Source organism: Pseudomyrmex gracilis, unplaced genomic scaffold, assembly GCF_002006095.1.
Source record: "Pseudomyrmex gracilis isolate BER0280 unplaced genomic scaffold, ASM200609v1 scaffold_27, whole genome shotgun sequence".
NCBI lineage: Eukaryota > Metazoa > Arthropoda > Insecta > Hymenoptera > Formicidae > Pseudomyrmex > Pseudomyrmex gracilis.
Window position 1 is genome coordinate 963625 of NW_018020611.1, and position 17826 is coordinate 981450.

Here is a 17826-nt window from a genome sequence, read left to right on the forward strand (position 1 = left end):
CTCGTTTCCACCGACTTTGGCGCCCCGGTGTGATCGCTCGCGCGCGATTCTCGCTACATTACCTACGCTCAGACATTTCGAGAATTTAATATCGAAACTTATGGAGAGAGAGAGAGAGAGAGAGAGAGAAAGTGTAGAGAAAGATAAAATAATATGCGCGCGTGAGCATATTATTATCATATATAAGAGAACAATATAATATAATATAAAATAAACACAAAAATTTCTCTCGCTTCAAAATTAATCGTATAAATTCCTCACACGGAGATATGAAATTTAAAAAATATGAGTCATTGTCATCTCTCGAGAGACTCAACTCATTTGTAATTATATTAAAGTAATTTATAATAAAGAAAAAAGAACTCGCGATATTATATAATAGGCAGAGACGTAAATATAATTTTAAAAATTGCCATAATTATATAAAAAATATAAAAACCTACAAATATGAATCTCATTTCTACACAGACACACGTAATATGCACGAGAATTTTATTCTCAGTAATAATTTATACTAAGTATTCACTTCACAAATATACAATTCCACAAATGAGAGAAATTGTAATTGCTGATTTTGTAAAACGCACCGTCAAATTCAGAGATAACCGCGCATCACCGCAGAATTTTGACACGGCATACTTTGCGTGTTACGTCTGCATAATTGAATTCGATGTATCATGTGCCGCACTAGAGGCCACACTGGATGCCCTATTTAAAATAATACGTTTCAAATCCTCTCGTGCAGTCTGCCTAAAACGCGCGCGGCCCGCGGATGCCCCGAATTCAAACGGGGTTTATGAGAGTCGCCGTTTTCAACTTTTGTGCTTTTGTGCTCTTTGCATTTCTCTCATTTTCTCGCACATTAGTCGGTTGTCACTGGTACAGCAGATACTGCACTCTCATCTCTCTATCTCTCTTTCTCTCTCCGTTTTTCTCCGTTCTAAACTCTCTTTCATCGCTCGAGAACTCATCACGCGCGCAACTTGCATAAAGAAGATGCAACAGCGGAAGGTAGATTATTGCATTCGCGCTTTAACACGAAGACGCGAAATTGTTCCCTTTTTCGCATCCCTCTCTCGTATTAAAAAACGCGTGCGATGCCGAGAGAAGAGTATCTTCGTCACACAGGGCAGATTAAGCAGTTCGTGCGCGAGCGCTCGTAGAAACGCATACGTTTCTTTTTTTGTTACACAGTTTCAGACTTTCGCGCGAAAACACAAAGGACATGTTATTTTTTAAGTGCAACAGCATTTCTCTTTTACAAAAATATGTTTTAACCCTATGTGTAACTTACACGCGTGTAAAAAGATCTTTGCTACGAAACATGTTCTAATTGCTGCGTTTTCTTTTTATTCCTCTGTTATTGATTTTCTCCGCACGCGTCGCATAAAAATCTCTCGTTGAAGAGAGCGATTATTTTTTTCTACCGACAGAGACGAGTCGACATTGCTAATAGTCGCTGCGGGCTGTCGCAGATAATCTTTTTTCTTGTCACCATATTGCTTTAATCGACGCGTGTACGCGCCGCTATTTCCCGTGCAACGCCCCGTCAGGCGCAACGTAAAAAGTGCTCCGATTCGCTTGATTTATGCGACCGTGTTCGACGCGATCTACTACACGCGAATAGGATCGACAGCGATTAATGATTGATTCCCGGGCAAGAAGTCGCGCGTTTGACGTTACAGATTGATTGCCGCGCAACAAATCCGCGGCGCGCAACATTCGAAAAATATATCCGGGAGTGCGAATTTTCGCGCGACCGACATCGCTCTCCCACCAAAAACGTTTCTCTTTCCCTTCTGAAGTCTCGTATACGTAAAAAAATGTCCGTGCATCGCACGTCGGAAAACGTATTAAATTACGATTACGCGATTATTGGATTATATTTTATATCGCCTGACAGCGTTCGACGTGTACGTCACGTTATTTTGCGTTATCGCGACAATAAACCCAAGCGTGTCACGCCTCGCGCTTAAATCGAGTTCCCGAAAAATGTTTTAAATATTTCGCCATTTCTTCCGTTGCAAACAGAACTAATTTGATTCCTAGCCAACCGCGCGCCGCGCTGAAAAAAATCGCCTCGTATTTATTAATAGAAAGTGTCAAAACATTTCCGCATGACAACGCGAAAGCGGGAGCTTCAACAACGCGCGACAACACATCAACGAAGAGGAAACAAATGATATTTTTCTCGCGTCGACACAATTTTCCCGCGACGGACAAATCACGCGCGCAACATGAACGCGATATAAATCGCGCATTTGTGCCCGCGATCATCATCCATTATTATCGTCATCATCGTTGCAAACCAGAGTTTTGCGTGCGCGATTCATTGCGGCAAATGTATGTTCGCATTTTATGCGACGAGTTTAAACTTTCAAACGCGCGTGAGAGTCGTCGCGTCGATGTGCCACAACTGCATCGGCCGATAAACAACGCGGCGTGCTGCGCGCGACCAATCAGCGTTTAACGCCGCAGCCGAAATAATTCGCCGATGCATCCCCCGAAAACGAAACACGCGCTCGGTGATGCTCGATAAGATTAAATTGCCGGCCACGCCGTGTGCTCGCGCCTGGCGAAGTGTTCGTTGCAAAATATTTATTCGATGTAATTCACTCGCGGTACGTGCCGCGCAAGAGCAACGACGCGGCACGAAATGGCGGCGAAATAGGCACACGTGTGCGAATTTCGGCGGCGGGTTATCGGTAACCGATTCCAATTACTTTAGACCGCATCTGTCGTGAGCTCGATGTGTGTTGCGCAACGTTTCTTCGCGGACGAAATTATATTTTTCAGCTTTTCTTAACGGGATCTCGAGGTAATTAAGTTTTAAATTAGGAAATTCTGTTGTAAAAGTTTCGCTTGATATTTCACAGAGATCGCGTCGGAAAAAAATTTAACGGACGGGAAGCAGCGTCGAGTCGTTCCAATTATGTGGAGTTGCTCTCTTCGTAGATACGTCTCTCTGTGACGCTATATAGTTTTGTGAAACATCGGTCTCTCGGTGACGCTGCGATCGTTATCTCCGGCCGCAAACACGCGGGCGGTTTAACGCGGACGGAATTGTTTCAGTTTCGAATTTCTAATCGAATGACAGGTGAACTCGCGGAGCGCTAATACGCGTCGTTTCAAGCGCTTCGCGCTGAATTGCGAAACGGGATACTCACTTCTCGCGAATATACCTGTATATGTATGTACGTGTTTACGGTACGCCAACTCGTTTGCACACGGTTTTCACGCTGCAGTCGCGTCAAATCGCGCGCAATATATTCGCGGAGCGGATTTTACACATACGTGTCATTTCACAGAAAATTTTCCTTGATCGACAGGCGGGAGAGAACTGTCGTAATTTATTCAGCGCTCGAAACAATTATCGAGCGCGTTTCAATCGTTCCAAAAACGACGTCGACCCTTACGACACGAATCGGCGAACTAAAAATAGCAAAAGTAATAAATCACTATTGTTGAATAATTGAATTTTTTTTGTTTTACTTTTCTTGCTTTGCTTTTTAAAGAGTCACATATAATACGTTACAGTTTTCAATACCGATTTAACGACGAAAAGATTTGATATTAGTTCCTATTTGTCTTAACTGCGAATTTCAATTGAGCTTCGAATTGCGAAATAACGCGCGGCCAGCCGAGCAACTAATACGCGCCATTTCGGCGCGATTCGCGACGTATTGTGCCACAATGCCATTCGCGCCCAGACGGGGCTGGCCGGTTCGTTAGAGGTCCGTTTGTTTGTCACGGCTCGTAACACACTCTCTCCCGTGTCGCGTTTTACGGCAATCGCGACGCACTCCTATCGCGAGTGCTCGCTCGCACCCTATCGCGACGCGAAGGGAAGCGCGAAGGGTGCGAGGGGAAACGACATTCATAATTTATACGGCTTCACGGGAAATTAGTTATTGTTACCGATAAATTCGGCGACCGCGTTACGTGGCTGCTCGCGGCGCGGTCGCGTCGCATCGTCCCGAACGAACGATTATTCCATCGGGCGCATCGGGTTGTGCAAATATTGATATTACGCGAGCATTTTTTTCCCTCGCGGCAAACTCCTCCTCTCCGCGTTGCAGCAATCGATAAAAATAAGCCGCAACGAAGATCATCTCGTGTTAAAAATTACGACGTCGCAATATGATAATTGCACGTCATCCAGATCGAGAGTTTTAAGAACCTCCTCTAGGTTTTAAATCTATTTTTGGAAAAAATTATCTGTAACAACGAAGTACTACTAACTCTTGCACGTTTCATTCGTCTCAAAATAGTCATTTTCGTGAATAAAGAAAAATCAATACAACTCTCATGTCCCAGAATATTTGCAATCTATCACTATCCATAAACTGCAATTACGACATACACTCGCTGCGAGGCACTTCGTTAACCACTCTGACGCGTGTTTGTTTCGCCTGACCGGTATTCGGCAACAACCCGTTTACCGGGCGCATCATTTGTATTTCCCGAGAGCGAAATTATTCGCGCGACGTCTCGTCATCGATCGCCTCGTTTGATGCACGTTAATTGCCGTTTCCGATAAATTTCGCCGGCAAACCGATCGACCGACCGACCCATCCCCGTTCGGAGGTCCCAGCGCGGCCGGCAATATGGACCTCATTCGTCTCATCGGCAATCGACGACGACCTTTGCCGTCACCGTTCGGTTACGGCAGTTCAATAATCACTCGTTCCCCGATGAATCTAAGCGAGCACGAGTGTTCATTTCCTTCCTAGACGCCGGTGCGCTTCGTAAACCCCTTTTCGTTTGCCGCCATCTGGGGCACTGGTGGTCGCTCTCAATTTTCGGCATTCGAAATGCCCCATTTCCGGGAAAACGCCATCCATTTGCCGGTTCATCGATAAGAGAGAAAACGGATCGATATTAGAGAGAGAGAGAGAGAGAGAAAGAAAGAGAGGAAGGGAAAGAGAGCGTATCGCACTTTATACAGATAGCGCGACGCGCCCGATCTACGACAGTAAATCGACTGCGACGGACGGAAGTTTCAAATTCCGGTAGCTGCAAATCTTCCCGAACACTTTCACAAGACGAAGAAAAGAGCGTTTTTAAAGACGCTCGATTGAAGAGACTATATGTATTTTTCACATTCATCTCCGGTCTATTGTTAAATTCGACATGATGTTTCGCTCATTGTATTTGTATTACACATCGGAGTGTTCGATTGCGATAGGTATCTCGCCATAATTATTTCGACCGTCATATCACATATTCATGTAGCTGCAAAATACATCGTCTGTCAAGATATTAGACTGCAAATTTCTGTGTAATTATATAATTCCATTGTAACCTCTTTTCCCACACGCACGTAATTAATTCATTTTAATTCAATATTCAGCACAATAATCCAAGCGGAGTTAACAGCTAAATCTACACGTAAATTTCACTTCGCAATAAAAGCGTAATCTTCCAGATCACACACTACACACACGCGCGCACACACACACATTCTCACTTGTGCGCGTAATGAGATCTAAACATGTAATAATAATTCGATAATTGTATGTGAAATATTACTGCTCGAATTTCGCCAAGAGATTGTAAAACATTTCTTTTTTTTACTAATGAAAATGTGTGTTTTAATCGCAACAAATCCTATTTTCGAATAAAATCGAATTATCTTCAATCGAATCTCGCTTGATAAAATATCACGATTCAAATTATTTATTTTATCGTACATGCAGCGCAAGAAACGTTCTAAAAACAGAATCGATGAAAAACAGATGATCGCGAACACGATTCAAGAGAGTATTTTTTTCTCACAAGACTCTCACGTCTCTGGCGGCGCCACGGATGCTGCAAGTCGAATCGAAATACGCGAAATATGCGAAACTGGCCGCGGCGCGCGAAACAACAAGTCCGCTGTCGCGGCGGAATTGGGTTATCCACTTTGCGGAAACACGTTCCGCCTCTTCGCGCGCTTGCGTCTCATACATTCCGAGAGCCTCACGAGAAGGAGATCTCTCGTGCAGATGCAGGTGGCGAGGACACGCGCTCTTCAGAAGAGGAGGTGTGGAGACGGCGGAGGAGGAGAAGATGCAGTGCGAGGCGCAGTTGCACGCGATGCACAGACGTCTCGCGGTTGCGCCGAGTTAAGACCGGCTTGTTAGGAAAGTTGTATCAAGTTGGAGCGCGCGCTACACCCACCGAGAGACTTCGCTCGAGAGCTTCTCTCTACCAAACATATATACATCGCCTCTTGCACCACCCCCTCGATCTCCACCGGCCTCGAGAAATCCTCCGTAACCGTCACCCGTGTGTTCGCCAACCTCTGCGCCACCAACGCCGAGTCCGCACCTGCAACCTATACGAAACGCGCATACGCACGTGCGCGCAAGTACGACGCGAGAGAGGAGTAGATTCACCCTCCGTATTATTACGTAGTCTGGCGTCGGCGTCCAAAATGGAGAGCCCCGTATGCTTCATTAAGTTCGCGCGGGCGACACACCCGCCGATCCACTTCCGAGAGTATAGTGGTTCTAATTTAATGCGCGAGGGATCTGGTGAATTAGGGGCAAGTTTGGAGACGATATTAATTGATTAAGAAGACAGAAAGAGAGATTTTGACAAAAATTCTGAAGAACAGAGATTTTAACTCATTGCTCAAATGGTGTATAACGAGAAGAAATTTTGAAAAAATATTGTCTCGATATTTTTTCTTTCGTAATTTACGGTGTTTACTAAATCGTGTAATGGAGAAATAAAGAATATAAATGTGGCTCGAATCGCTTTCGATCTTCATGTTTTAAGGATTAAGTTGCTGTCGCTGCTGTCCATTCAAACGACCGTATATACGAAAGTATAGATGCGATTTATTGGCCGCACGGCTGCGCATAAATTTCTTTCGCCGCGTGATATGTCAGCGCAGTAAAAGCTCCTCTCCGACTTTATCGCCGCGAAATTGTACGAAAACTAGGCCAATCTGTTCACGGCGTATCACGATTTTTATTGAACACGCCCGACGGCTTTTCGCAACTTTTCTTCAGGTTCGCCGATGTGATGAGGATGTCACTGTATCGTTTTCGCGTCACTTGCAAAATATCGCAGCAAAAATACATTTTTTTTTATATATACATCTATAAAAAAAAATATATAAGAAAAAGTTTGCGTGTGAATAAGCGCGAGCGCGCGAGTTCACAAAGCGTGTTCGCCAAGAGATACAAGTTGAGCGGATTAAATAAAGGAACATTGGCGTAAAATGTGCGTCTTGAAAGACGGAATAAAAGAGAATGGCTGCCTGCTGCAGTTTCTAATGAAATGGCAGTGCAATTAGCGAAGTAAAATTTAATTTTAATTATACACATTATTATTAATTGTGTTTTTTTTAACTGTTCCCTTGACATTACGTGCGCCTGCAGAAAGAGAAACGCACCGTATAATGTAAAATAGCAGCTACAATCTTCAGTAGCTAGAATAAAGTCTTTCTTTTATTGTTATTTCTTACGAACTAGATACTTATATGAAATAATATTCAGCTAGAATAGAGAGAGAGAGAGAGAGCAGCTCGCGCGAAGAAATAGGTTTTCTCACAAACGCGATGGTAATCGCATACCGAAATAAAATCCTTACGTGTATTAAAGCTTGGCCGCGTGAAAAGTGGAGCGAAGATAATGGAGACTACGGCTTCGCGTGAGGAAAAATATATCGCCGCGTGTAAATTACGCGCCCGAAGAAACGATGACTCACACACACACACACACCCACACAGACACATACGCGCGCGCGTTCGGTCGAAGCAGCGAAAACTTAAGAAACAGCCCATCGCCTTAAACAGCCGCAGTAGCGCGATGATAAAAAAGTTCCGCGATACTATTTATTAGTTCTCCTGCGAGCTGCGCGTGTAAATGGATATTCGACAAACGTCCCGAACAAAGAAGCGCGCGAAGAAGAAGTGTTCGAGAGAACGAAGGGATAATATAAGAGATCGTGCAATAAAATAAAATCCTTGAGTATTACAGAGTACGTCAAAGGAAGCGTAAAGGACATTTGAAAAGAACTGCAAATCGAATCGAATGTTATTAAGATTAATATTCGTGACTGGAATATCACCTGAATAAAAATAAAACTCGAATATTGTCGGTTCATATTTCGTTTTGAAGTTAATTTAAGATAAATAATTGCTTAAATATATGTAATAAATATTGTGCTTGTGTTAATATATTGCGGCATACGTTGCATCGTTGAGACTCAGTCAGACCTCAGTCAGACCTCAGTTTCTTGTAATCTACACGTTCAAGAGGGTGCCATCTAGAATCGAGTTTCGCGTGGATCAAATCCCGAATACATACAGTAACCTCTCGCTGCTACCAGTCTGACGGAATTTCTCTTCTAACTCCGACCGCGCGATCACTTCTCTCTCTCTCTCTCTCTCTCTCTCTCTCTCTCTCTTTCTCTCTTCCTTTCTCTTTCTTTCTCTTTTTCTATCTTTCGGGGAAAGTTGAAAAGTTGTTTCAGACGCCAATTCCGGGGAAGATGAAGACGAACAAAGAACCGCCGCCCGGCGGAAGCGGCGGGGAAACGTCTTCTTCTCTTTGCTCGGATTTTCATCCGGAGTATAATCCGGACTTTTCCTCGGTCGAAGGAACTGAAAACATTACAGTCGGCTCGAAACTCGCTTCGACCTCCTCTCTCCCTCGTCGACTATCTTCCCTGCAACTATCAATCCGACTTCTACCCCCTTCTGGTTGCTCGACGACGATCCGCGAAATTTATCAATCTCGATGCCGACGAAGACGTTCATTCTTCAGCCCGACGAAATAAACGACCCCTCGCTCTCTTCCCTCCGAGGCGCGTTCGCGCGAGCAATTTGTCAAATCACGCTTGTTTGCTCTAAGCGCTTGCCGAACTCACGGAAACGGATAAGTTCGTCGTTCGACGAGCAGAGGACTCACCCTCGCCCTCATCGGTGGCGCGTTCTTCGGCCGCGGCACTAATTAAAGGTCGCGCATTGTCACGAGCGAGCTTTGTTCGCATTTCAATTACGGCCTGGTCGATTTTGTTGAATGAAGCGCCACGAGCCAATCCAAAAGGTCCTATCCCCCGTGCCCGCATTGTTCTTATCCCCCTTGTTCATCAGGAATTCGACCGCTTTAAGATACGAGCTTTGATATAGTGCCGCCGGCCCGAAATTCGAAAGCAGAGCGAAATGCACGTTTAAAGTCTGTAGACGAGTGATTTTTCGGAAAAACGCGATTACAACGTTTCATCCAATAAATTATTTAATTAATTATTTAATTTTTATCATGTATTCTTCTACAACAGCCTACAAAATCTTAACACGTTAGATACAAGAGAAGTTTCAAAGACACAATTGTAGCGAAAGAAAGCGACTACTTGCGCGAAACTCGTTGACAAGATAAATCGCGACGATCATTAGTCGAATTGATTTCAATCAGAAGTTTAAATTCGGCGACATTGAATTTCGCGAATGGGACCGCGAGCCCACATTCACTTGTGTCGTCAATCTTCGTTTCCGGGTTTACCAGAGACCCCTTCTCGTTCTTACCGTTCGGGAATATGTCGCGGGAGAGGAAGAAAAAAAGAAAGAAAGAAAATGAATGGCGGAGGTGCACAGTTCCGCTTGGTCGATCGAATCGAATTTCTTATTTATTCCGCCAAGAGAAGACTCACGTGCAAATCCGCGATATCTGTATCGACAGCGGAAGCTTGCTCCGCTTGGTTCCTATATAATGTATCTCTCAATGATCAGTTTCTTATCGCGCGTTCTCCCTTCCTCTTCGACGGAAAACTGTCGTGAATCGCGTAAGACTTGCATGTGCGATTGTCGGTGAAAATGTATAAATAAAACCGTTCAAGTTGACCGTCGGAATGAAATTCGCCGATTTGTATCCGCGTTGGCAATTCACACGACGTTTATTTCTCACGACGTGTGTCGGGAGAACGAAGACACATTCGAAAATCGAAGGGAACCAACTCGCACACGTCAACTCAAAGCGCCACATTTGTTTCGCAGTTTTATTTTTCCGCTTACTCCCGATCTCGAGCTTCCGCGCTTCCTCAAATTTTATGAAACGCTATCTTACATTTATATCCACGCGTTCTCCCTTTTCTCTTATCTTTTATTTCTGTAATCCGCGCGGAACATAAAGCAGACACAACCCCTGGAACATTTCCCTGAATAGCGATCATTAATACAAGGTCACGTAAGAGAACGAAGTGCCCGGTGAAAAGAGGCTCCCGCTCCGACTTAGCTGCTGGTAACGAGCGGAATTAATAAAACGCCACTGTTTGCGAATGTAATTTGCGGGATGGAATCAACGTCTATTTAAGTCCTGATAAAATTACCGACCGGTTAGAGACAGATAGAGTCTCAAAGAGACGGGAATAATATTCATTCATAAATTCTGCTCGCGGCCCCGGGGCGAGCGATTGTATAAGACGCTGAGGCGTAAGACGCCGCAAGACAGACGGGGATCAGATTGGAGCGCGGCTGCGAGAGACGGGTCGATACTAATTAATCTAATTAACGACGCCAATTTAACCCGCGAGTCGACTCTAATGGCGTTTTCAGCTTACTTTCGCGAAAGAGAGAGAGAGAGAGAGAGAGAGAGAAACAGCATGATATTTTGGCCAAGTCCGGATTAGCTCGCGCTGCGAAGACGGATTAATTAGGAATTAACTGAGAACGAAAAAGATACACGACACGAATTCAGGAAACATATTTTCCTCTTGTTTGAGAAATACAATTACCGTCGTCGTTAAAATAGAAGTGTCGTAACCCATTACATATAACGAAGCGCGAAAATTGAACTTGATATATTGTTCTGCAAAAAATATACAAATTTTACACAAGTGCATAATTAATTTGAAAACTTATGTGTTACACAACATTATTTCTCCGATAAAATTATTATTATAATACATGTCTGACTGTAAAAATTTATTTCTTTTAGGGAGGGATATTGTATAAAATATAATAAATAATTTCGCTAATGAATTCGCGTTTCTTTTCGATGTCGAAACGATTTTCAGCCGCGATCGATGTAGAAATTTCGATTTTCTACAGAAATTGCAGCGAAACAGACTGTTCTAGACTTTGCATAAAGTCTGCCAACGCACGCAGAGTCCATACCCCTCGCGGTTTCCACTAATTTCGTAACTAATTACGTCTCATCCTTCTCGAACTCGACGCGACCACTGCGGCGTGCACCACCGGCACGGGAACTATTTCGATCCCTTTGAAAGGCTACATTTCAGGTTTGTTCGCGGGAATGAGAAACCGCATGGCGCGTAATATTTTACCGAATATCCAAACGCATTAAAAATACAATCGGAATCGATGTGCATTTCCGAAAGCTCGCACAACGCTGCGCGCAATTATTGAATTGTAACGAGCGATCCATGTATAGAACTCCGATTTTCAATCCAAGTTTTTGTAAAAACTAGCACTACATAGGCGCGTGCTACGCGCACGCTCTTATTATTTTTATTTTAACGTGTTATGTCAGTAAACACAACCTGTTACCGTGATGACAGCTAGTATATATACATCTTACAAACCATATAAAAGGTCAATGACTTTTGACGAAAGGTCAGTGACCTTTAACGAAAAGTCAATGACCTTTAACAAAAGGTTATACATATATGAGAGATGTCAGAAATAACACATGAAAAACAAACTCGAAAAATAGTGAGAGGAAAGAGTAAAAAACAACACGTGACTAAAGTCACGTGTCTTTAAAAACGTGACTAAAGTACGGTCACGTGACAAGAAACAGAGTAAAAAAGAAAATTTTTTATATATTGGTATATACCGTGCGTCTTGATATGTACGACATAAATCGAGCAACACATCCTAGAAACGTCTAATCAGCGTCGAGATAAAAGTGGCAACAATCAATATCGAGAGAATAGATTGTGATTATTTACATCCGCTTTTTCTGGTAAGATAAAGTATTTTAATTGTTTTAAATTTTTTTACACCAAGAGAGAATTATTAAACAAATTTATACTAAGACTCGATTGATTAAACATTGTGTGTTTTACCTGCAAATATACAAATGTGATGTTATTGTCGCGTTCGAAAAAGAGATACGATAAAAAAACTCTCCCCAAGATTTCCGAGAGTTTGCGACGTGTGACGTTTAATTGCGTCGGGTGTTTTGCCCGAGTCGTGGTTAAAATTCCGCGGATCCATGATAAAAAAAAAGAACCGATGCGGATGGAAGAAGGAAAGAGAAACGAACGGACGAGAGCTGCACAATACCCAGGCCACAATCCCGTCTGGAGCGCGACGTTAGTTTTTCAGAGACGCGGAATCCTGCCCCGCGTCCGTCGTTTATTCGCTGCCGATCGATCGTTAAATCGCGCGTGACGATGAATGCAGGCGCGGGGTGAAACCGACGAGACACGGCGAGTCGAAGGGTCGCGCCGTGAAGGATCGCGTCCGAGGGATTTTTCAGTATTGCAATTGTAGACCCTCCCGGCACGTGTATGTAAAAGGTATATCGAAAATCGTGGAGTGACTGACAAAGAGACGATTTCTACGTGGAAATCCAAATCGTAACTGTTGCTATTTTTTTTATAGAAGCTTTGGTATATTTCAAAAAATAAACCTGCGAATGACTTTTGTGTATGTATGTCAATAGTAGTTACGAAATATATACTATCGTTATCTCTTGTGCGTTATGATTTCTAACACACACCCACATATATATGCATGTACACGCGGACGTATCCCTTAGGGGTGGCGCATTATTTCCGGGATGGCGAATAACGAGTCTCGAGTGGTGCATTAATTGACTATAAATTCAGCGCTCTTCTCTCTCCCTCTCAGCATTAATTCGGCTATCTCGGGGAGATGTCTTCTTCCGTCTTCCGCGGCTGCTCGCGACTACAAAAGGAGCGAATCGCCGCTAACGAAGCGCCTTGAACGCGCGCTATTTAGCGCGGACCCGCAAACGAAAGCGGGACGAGCGACGGAACGTTTTCCGGAATCGGGCTACTTGGCAGGAGTAATTGATCGTTAAGCGCATTTGCATTGCCGGTGCTTGTTTCGTCGCGGCTTAGATATAAATGATTACGCAACGGTATAATTGTCGTCTCTAACGCGAAAAACTACCGTGAAGTGTGCTCAATTCACACGCTAAGTAAATAAATAAATAAACGAGGTCGGTTTTGTGTTGCAGGTCGGACGCACGACTCGACTTACACTCTGTACAGATTGGGCGAACGGCTGTCCACGGGGGCCAGACTTTACGTGGAGACCGGCAGAGCCGACGGACTGGACGCGGACGGAGATTCGCCCAATAGTCTGCATTCTTTCACCGGCCCGCCGATCCCTCAGGGCGAGGGCACGAGCATCACTCGGGCCTTCCTCGACGGCAATCACACTCTGATTAGCATTATGGCGCGCATCAATCCCAGCCCCGATTGGTTTGTAGGGGTGGATTCCTTCCAACTGTGCGTCGAAGGCAATTGGGTCGATACCGTCACCGTGGAGGTAATTACATTTGGCAGTAACGCGCACGGAAATCAATGTGTCAATACGATCGTGCAAAACCGCGCGCGTGCGCGCTCTCGTGACAGATGAGATTAAAATAGAATTAAGATAAAATAAAGTTGCGCAATGCAAACCTGCATTTTTTCTATTTAAAATAAATATAATATAAAATATATCGATAAATTTTTATAAATATCAAAGCGGACATAGAATGTCTCGAATATCTTGAGCGATGGGGCGTGCGCGTAAAATGTGAATCGCGTTTGTATCAGTTTTCGCAAATTCAGAGACGTCATCCGCGAGCATCAGCCGCGAAGCATAATTTATGCATTTACCTTCGCAAATTGCTCTCCGCATTCTTCCCCCTCCTCTGTCATTCCTCCGTTAAAATTCGCGAATCCGCTCGGAGAGAGAAAACGCGCCCGTTTAAACCACCTTCTGTTGTGTTCTCTTTTTAACAGCTCGACCCACTGGATGGCGGTACGGATAACGGCTTTACATTCACGGCTGCCAACTGGCCGACGCAGCCCCAAGGAATCGCTTACAGGATCACATCCCGATATCCGGCGCATCCCGCGGGAAGCTTCTATTATCCGAATCTACCTCGTCTACCACCGATAGCTACCCTCACATTTACCAAGGTGCGTATGTACATCTCGCACGTGCGAGAGCTGCAGCTCTCTGTGTATCACTTCTCCGCGTTAATTCGCTCACTTGCGTAAGACAGTAATTAGAAAATCGCAATAGAAATGAAATTTTTGAATTTGTCTTATATAAACATTAATTTTTGTAAATAAATAAATATAAATGTCTGAAAATGGCGTAAAACGGAAAATTTTCCATTTCCATCGCGGAATTGTTACAAAGCAATAAAATAAATGGATTTTATTATCAATTAACTGTGTTTCAGTTCTTTTAGTTTTATTTTTTTTATTTTTTTTATTTTTAAATTAGACGCGCATATAAATTATATTACCTGTCTCTTTTTGATGGTTCGATATTATCTCGTCCCTTTTATGCATTTAATATCCCCGATTGCACGAGAGCTCTTTTGTCGTTCCGGTAAAATAGCCGTGTAACGCGTAGCAGCACTATTAAAAGAACATCGCCGGGGTTCCGATGTAATAGCGTTCTCCATTAAATTATTTCCCCGGTATTGATACACCGCGTAATAAACGCGCGCTGACAATATCAGTTTCAGCATAAAACTGATTAATTGCGTTCGCTGTGTTTAACCAATCTAAGTTGTTTTTTACGCAAGACGAATCGATAAACGCGAAGCAGAGGACTCACCATTATTTGCCAATTTTTTAATAGCGGGGATAAGCGGCGCAACATTAAAATTACGTGTTTGCATTGGGATTTACAAACAGAAGAGCGGACAAGTTGATTGATGGAACAAATCAAATATTCATACGAAATACACACGCCAATATTTTCGATTTGTGTGACTTTGTTTTAAAAAAAAGCGTTGCCGGGACTTTCTATCCCTCAATTACCCTTTCTTATCCCCGTTCTCTCTTTTCATTGTCGTTAATATTAAATATATTTCCGACGTAAAAGAAGAGACGACTCGGCTCTCTGCGTAAATATTTGTTTCCCGCTTGCTACGCAAGCAAGTTCCTTCCTCCACCTTCGTTTTTATACATCGAGTCTATTCTCGTGAAGTATTTTCCATCTTATTGCCGAACTGATATCTCGAATCCAGTTCTTTTCGCCACGGATTATGTACGTGAAATATTTCGAAAATTTATATCTCAAGATCTGACGATGTCTCTTACGTAAATCTCTTACTCTCGCAACTCGTTAAAATTCAATATTCGACCAAATATTTAGAAATATTTTTATCGTAAATTATAAAAGAGAACGCGCGATAAAGTCGTTGTTCGGGTGAAAAATTTCGTGTAGCTAAATTTTTTTCAAATATTTTTTCAAGATTTTCTTTCCAACCGCGCGACGACACGTGGTACTTGCGGTAACAAAGTTTGAGAGGCAACGACTCGTATTAACTCGCTAATTATCTCTACCTACGGTCCATCCCATCTTCTATGTCATCCGCCCTCTTTGCTTCCGACCTGCCTTTGACTCGTGTCGCTTCCACTTGCGCTTTTCCATAAGGGACCGAGTGCCTACTAAATTCCTCCCCCGGCCTCACTTACCACTTAATTACCAAACTTTCGTCGCTAATCCGATATACCTTCTCGTACCAGCTCGTTTTCTCTTGCTTCCTCTCGTCAATCTTGTCGATTACTTTTTCCTGATTATGATTGCGTAATTACTTGCGTAAATCGTTCCGACAAATTCGCGACAAATTTCTAACAAACAGGAAGCGATCCCGAAACAGCCGAATAGTAAAATTTTATAGATACGCTTTTTTCCAAAGCAAATTTGTTTTCTTCATTATTTTCATCTTTAATTTTAGTAATTGCATGTTTAATTTTAATTACTTGTTCGATCCACGTATGTATGTGTTCGAGTATGCGTACATATCTCTGATAGTAAGCTGTACTTAATGGCACTAGTGGAGATAATGTAAATAAATGGGGATTTTATTTGAAAAAAAACATTCGCGTCACAAGGTGCTTTGCCGCGCATACAGTTTTTTTTCCTCGCTTGTTCGTATTTTTTGGCGTGTAAAATGTAAAATTTACACGGTCGCGTGTAATATACGCGTCATTTTATTTCGCTCCCAACGTGTTTTCACGAGTAGCTATCAAGAGCCAGTTTCAGCCCCATCGAGAAGGAGAGTTACTCGCAACTGTGCTCGCGACCCCGCTGTTTCCATTAAACTTCACGCTTCCGGAACTCCATTAAACTGAAAATCAGACCGCCTAATGTAATGCCCATTTCGTACAACAACGCGCCCATTATCACCCCAAAGTGTCCGGCTTCGCGAAATTCGAGGACGTTTGTTTACGCCACTTGACTGCTGAAGAGCTTCCAACAATAAAAAGCACGTATAAATTGGAGAACTTAGAATAATCGAATCATATGTTCATTCAACATTGAACCACGTCGCGATAACCATCGTTATTCAGTTTATAAATTACAATAATTTAGCGTGTAATTTAATAATCCATGATAAATAAGTTCAGTGTAGGTGAGAACCTCTTGTGAAAGACAGAACGAACTTTATAATGTGCATATGTAAAACGATTTTATTTCGTCGTTAGAAGCGCATTGCAAAAATCAAATTTGTGACGCGCACTCTACTGTTTGAAAAAAAACATCAACATAATTAATCCCATAGAAGGAAGGAAAACAGGAAAGAGAAATCTAATTAAAAAGTATAAACAGATTTAAGATTATAAATTCTTTCCCTCCCCCAAAAGTGCGTACTGATCCAATTATACGAATCGCAACATAGAACAATTTCGGATTAATTCTCAAGTGACTTTGTAACTTACTAATATAAAAAAAACTCTAAACCAGTTGGTTATTTATTCGTGTTGAATTTTTCACACAAAAAAGTTGCGTGTAGCGGAGAGTAAATCTTATACTAAACTCTAATAAACACGATAGTGTCATTCGGACAGTTTTATGAACGAAGTTAAAATGGCAACACGTAAAAAAGTATAATGCTCTCTCAATTTTTTCCAGAAGAAGTTAAATTATCTAATGATACTTCTTTTTCTTCCGGCGGTGTGTTATCGGGACAGCTACACCTCCATCGCGGGATAATGTTTACTTCTTAAACACGGAGTTATCTGCTCGGATGGAAACCGGCCAACGTTTGCAGACGGCCAATATTTATTCTGGTCGATCATCAATTGTTAATGTTGACCTCGCGCGCGCAATTTTACGGGCGGCTAATGCGCGCGCGAAGTGTTAATTATTCTCGAGTACGGTCGTTCGTGTGAGGATAATTAGTGTCTCCTGAGGCTTGCTTGCGCGGACGTGCTGGAGTGTGAGCCACCGGATATGGATAAATTGAGGTCTACAGGCGGTCTAGCTATTGCGAAATTAGCTAAATCGACGCGAAAATGGCGCGTCCGTGAATCAATTTTACATCGGCGAAAATATTAGAAAACTGATTAGTTTTGCGCGCCGAAAGTATTTCTCTCCACTATTACTCACAAATTCATATTTCTCGCTATGTTCAAATTAAACTTAATTGCGCAACGACATTTATTATTTATTACAAATTTGTGAAACAATTTATATTGTAAAACTGACAATAAAATTTGTTGATATTATTTTACACACATTTCCGGAAATAACAAATATAAATTATTATTGTGTTATTGTTTTTTCAAAACAATTTTTACCTTGGAATATTCGCGCAATAGTGCTATTCCATAAACTCGTAATTTAATTCATGAAAATTAGTTTAATTCGAGCATTATAAT

At 42.6% G+C, this 17826-nt stretch overlaps 1 protein-coding gene across 1 annotated transcript in view; it reads left to right on the forward strand.

The window, feature by feature from the left end:
• Positions 1–17826, forward strand: part of LOC109852306 — a 165546-nt gene that overhangs the window by 114116 nt on the left and 33604 nt on the right. The window contains exons 3-4 of the mRNA XM_020423346.1: positions 13164–13477; positions 13939–14118. Of these exons, the coding sequence (XP_020278935.1) occupies positions 13164–13477; positions 13939–14118 (494 nt within the window). The remainder of the gene's footprint in view (positions 1–13163; positions 13478–13938; positions 14119–17826) is intronic.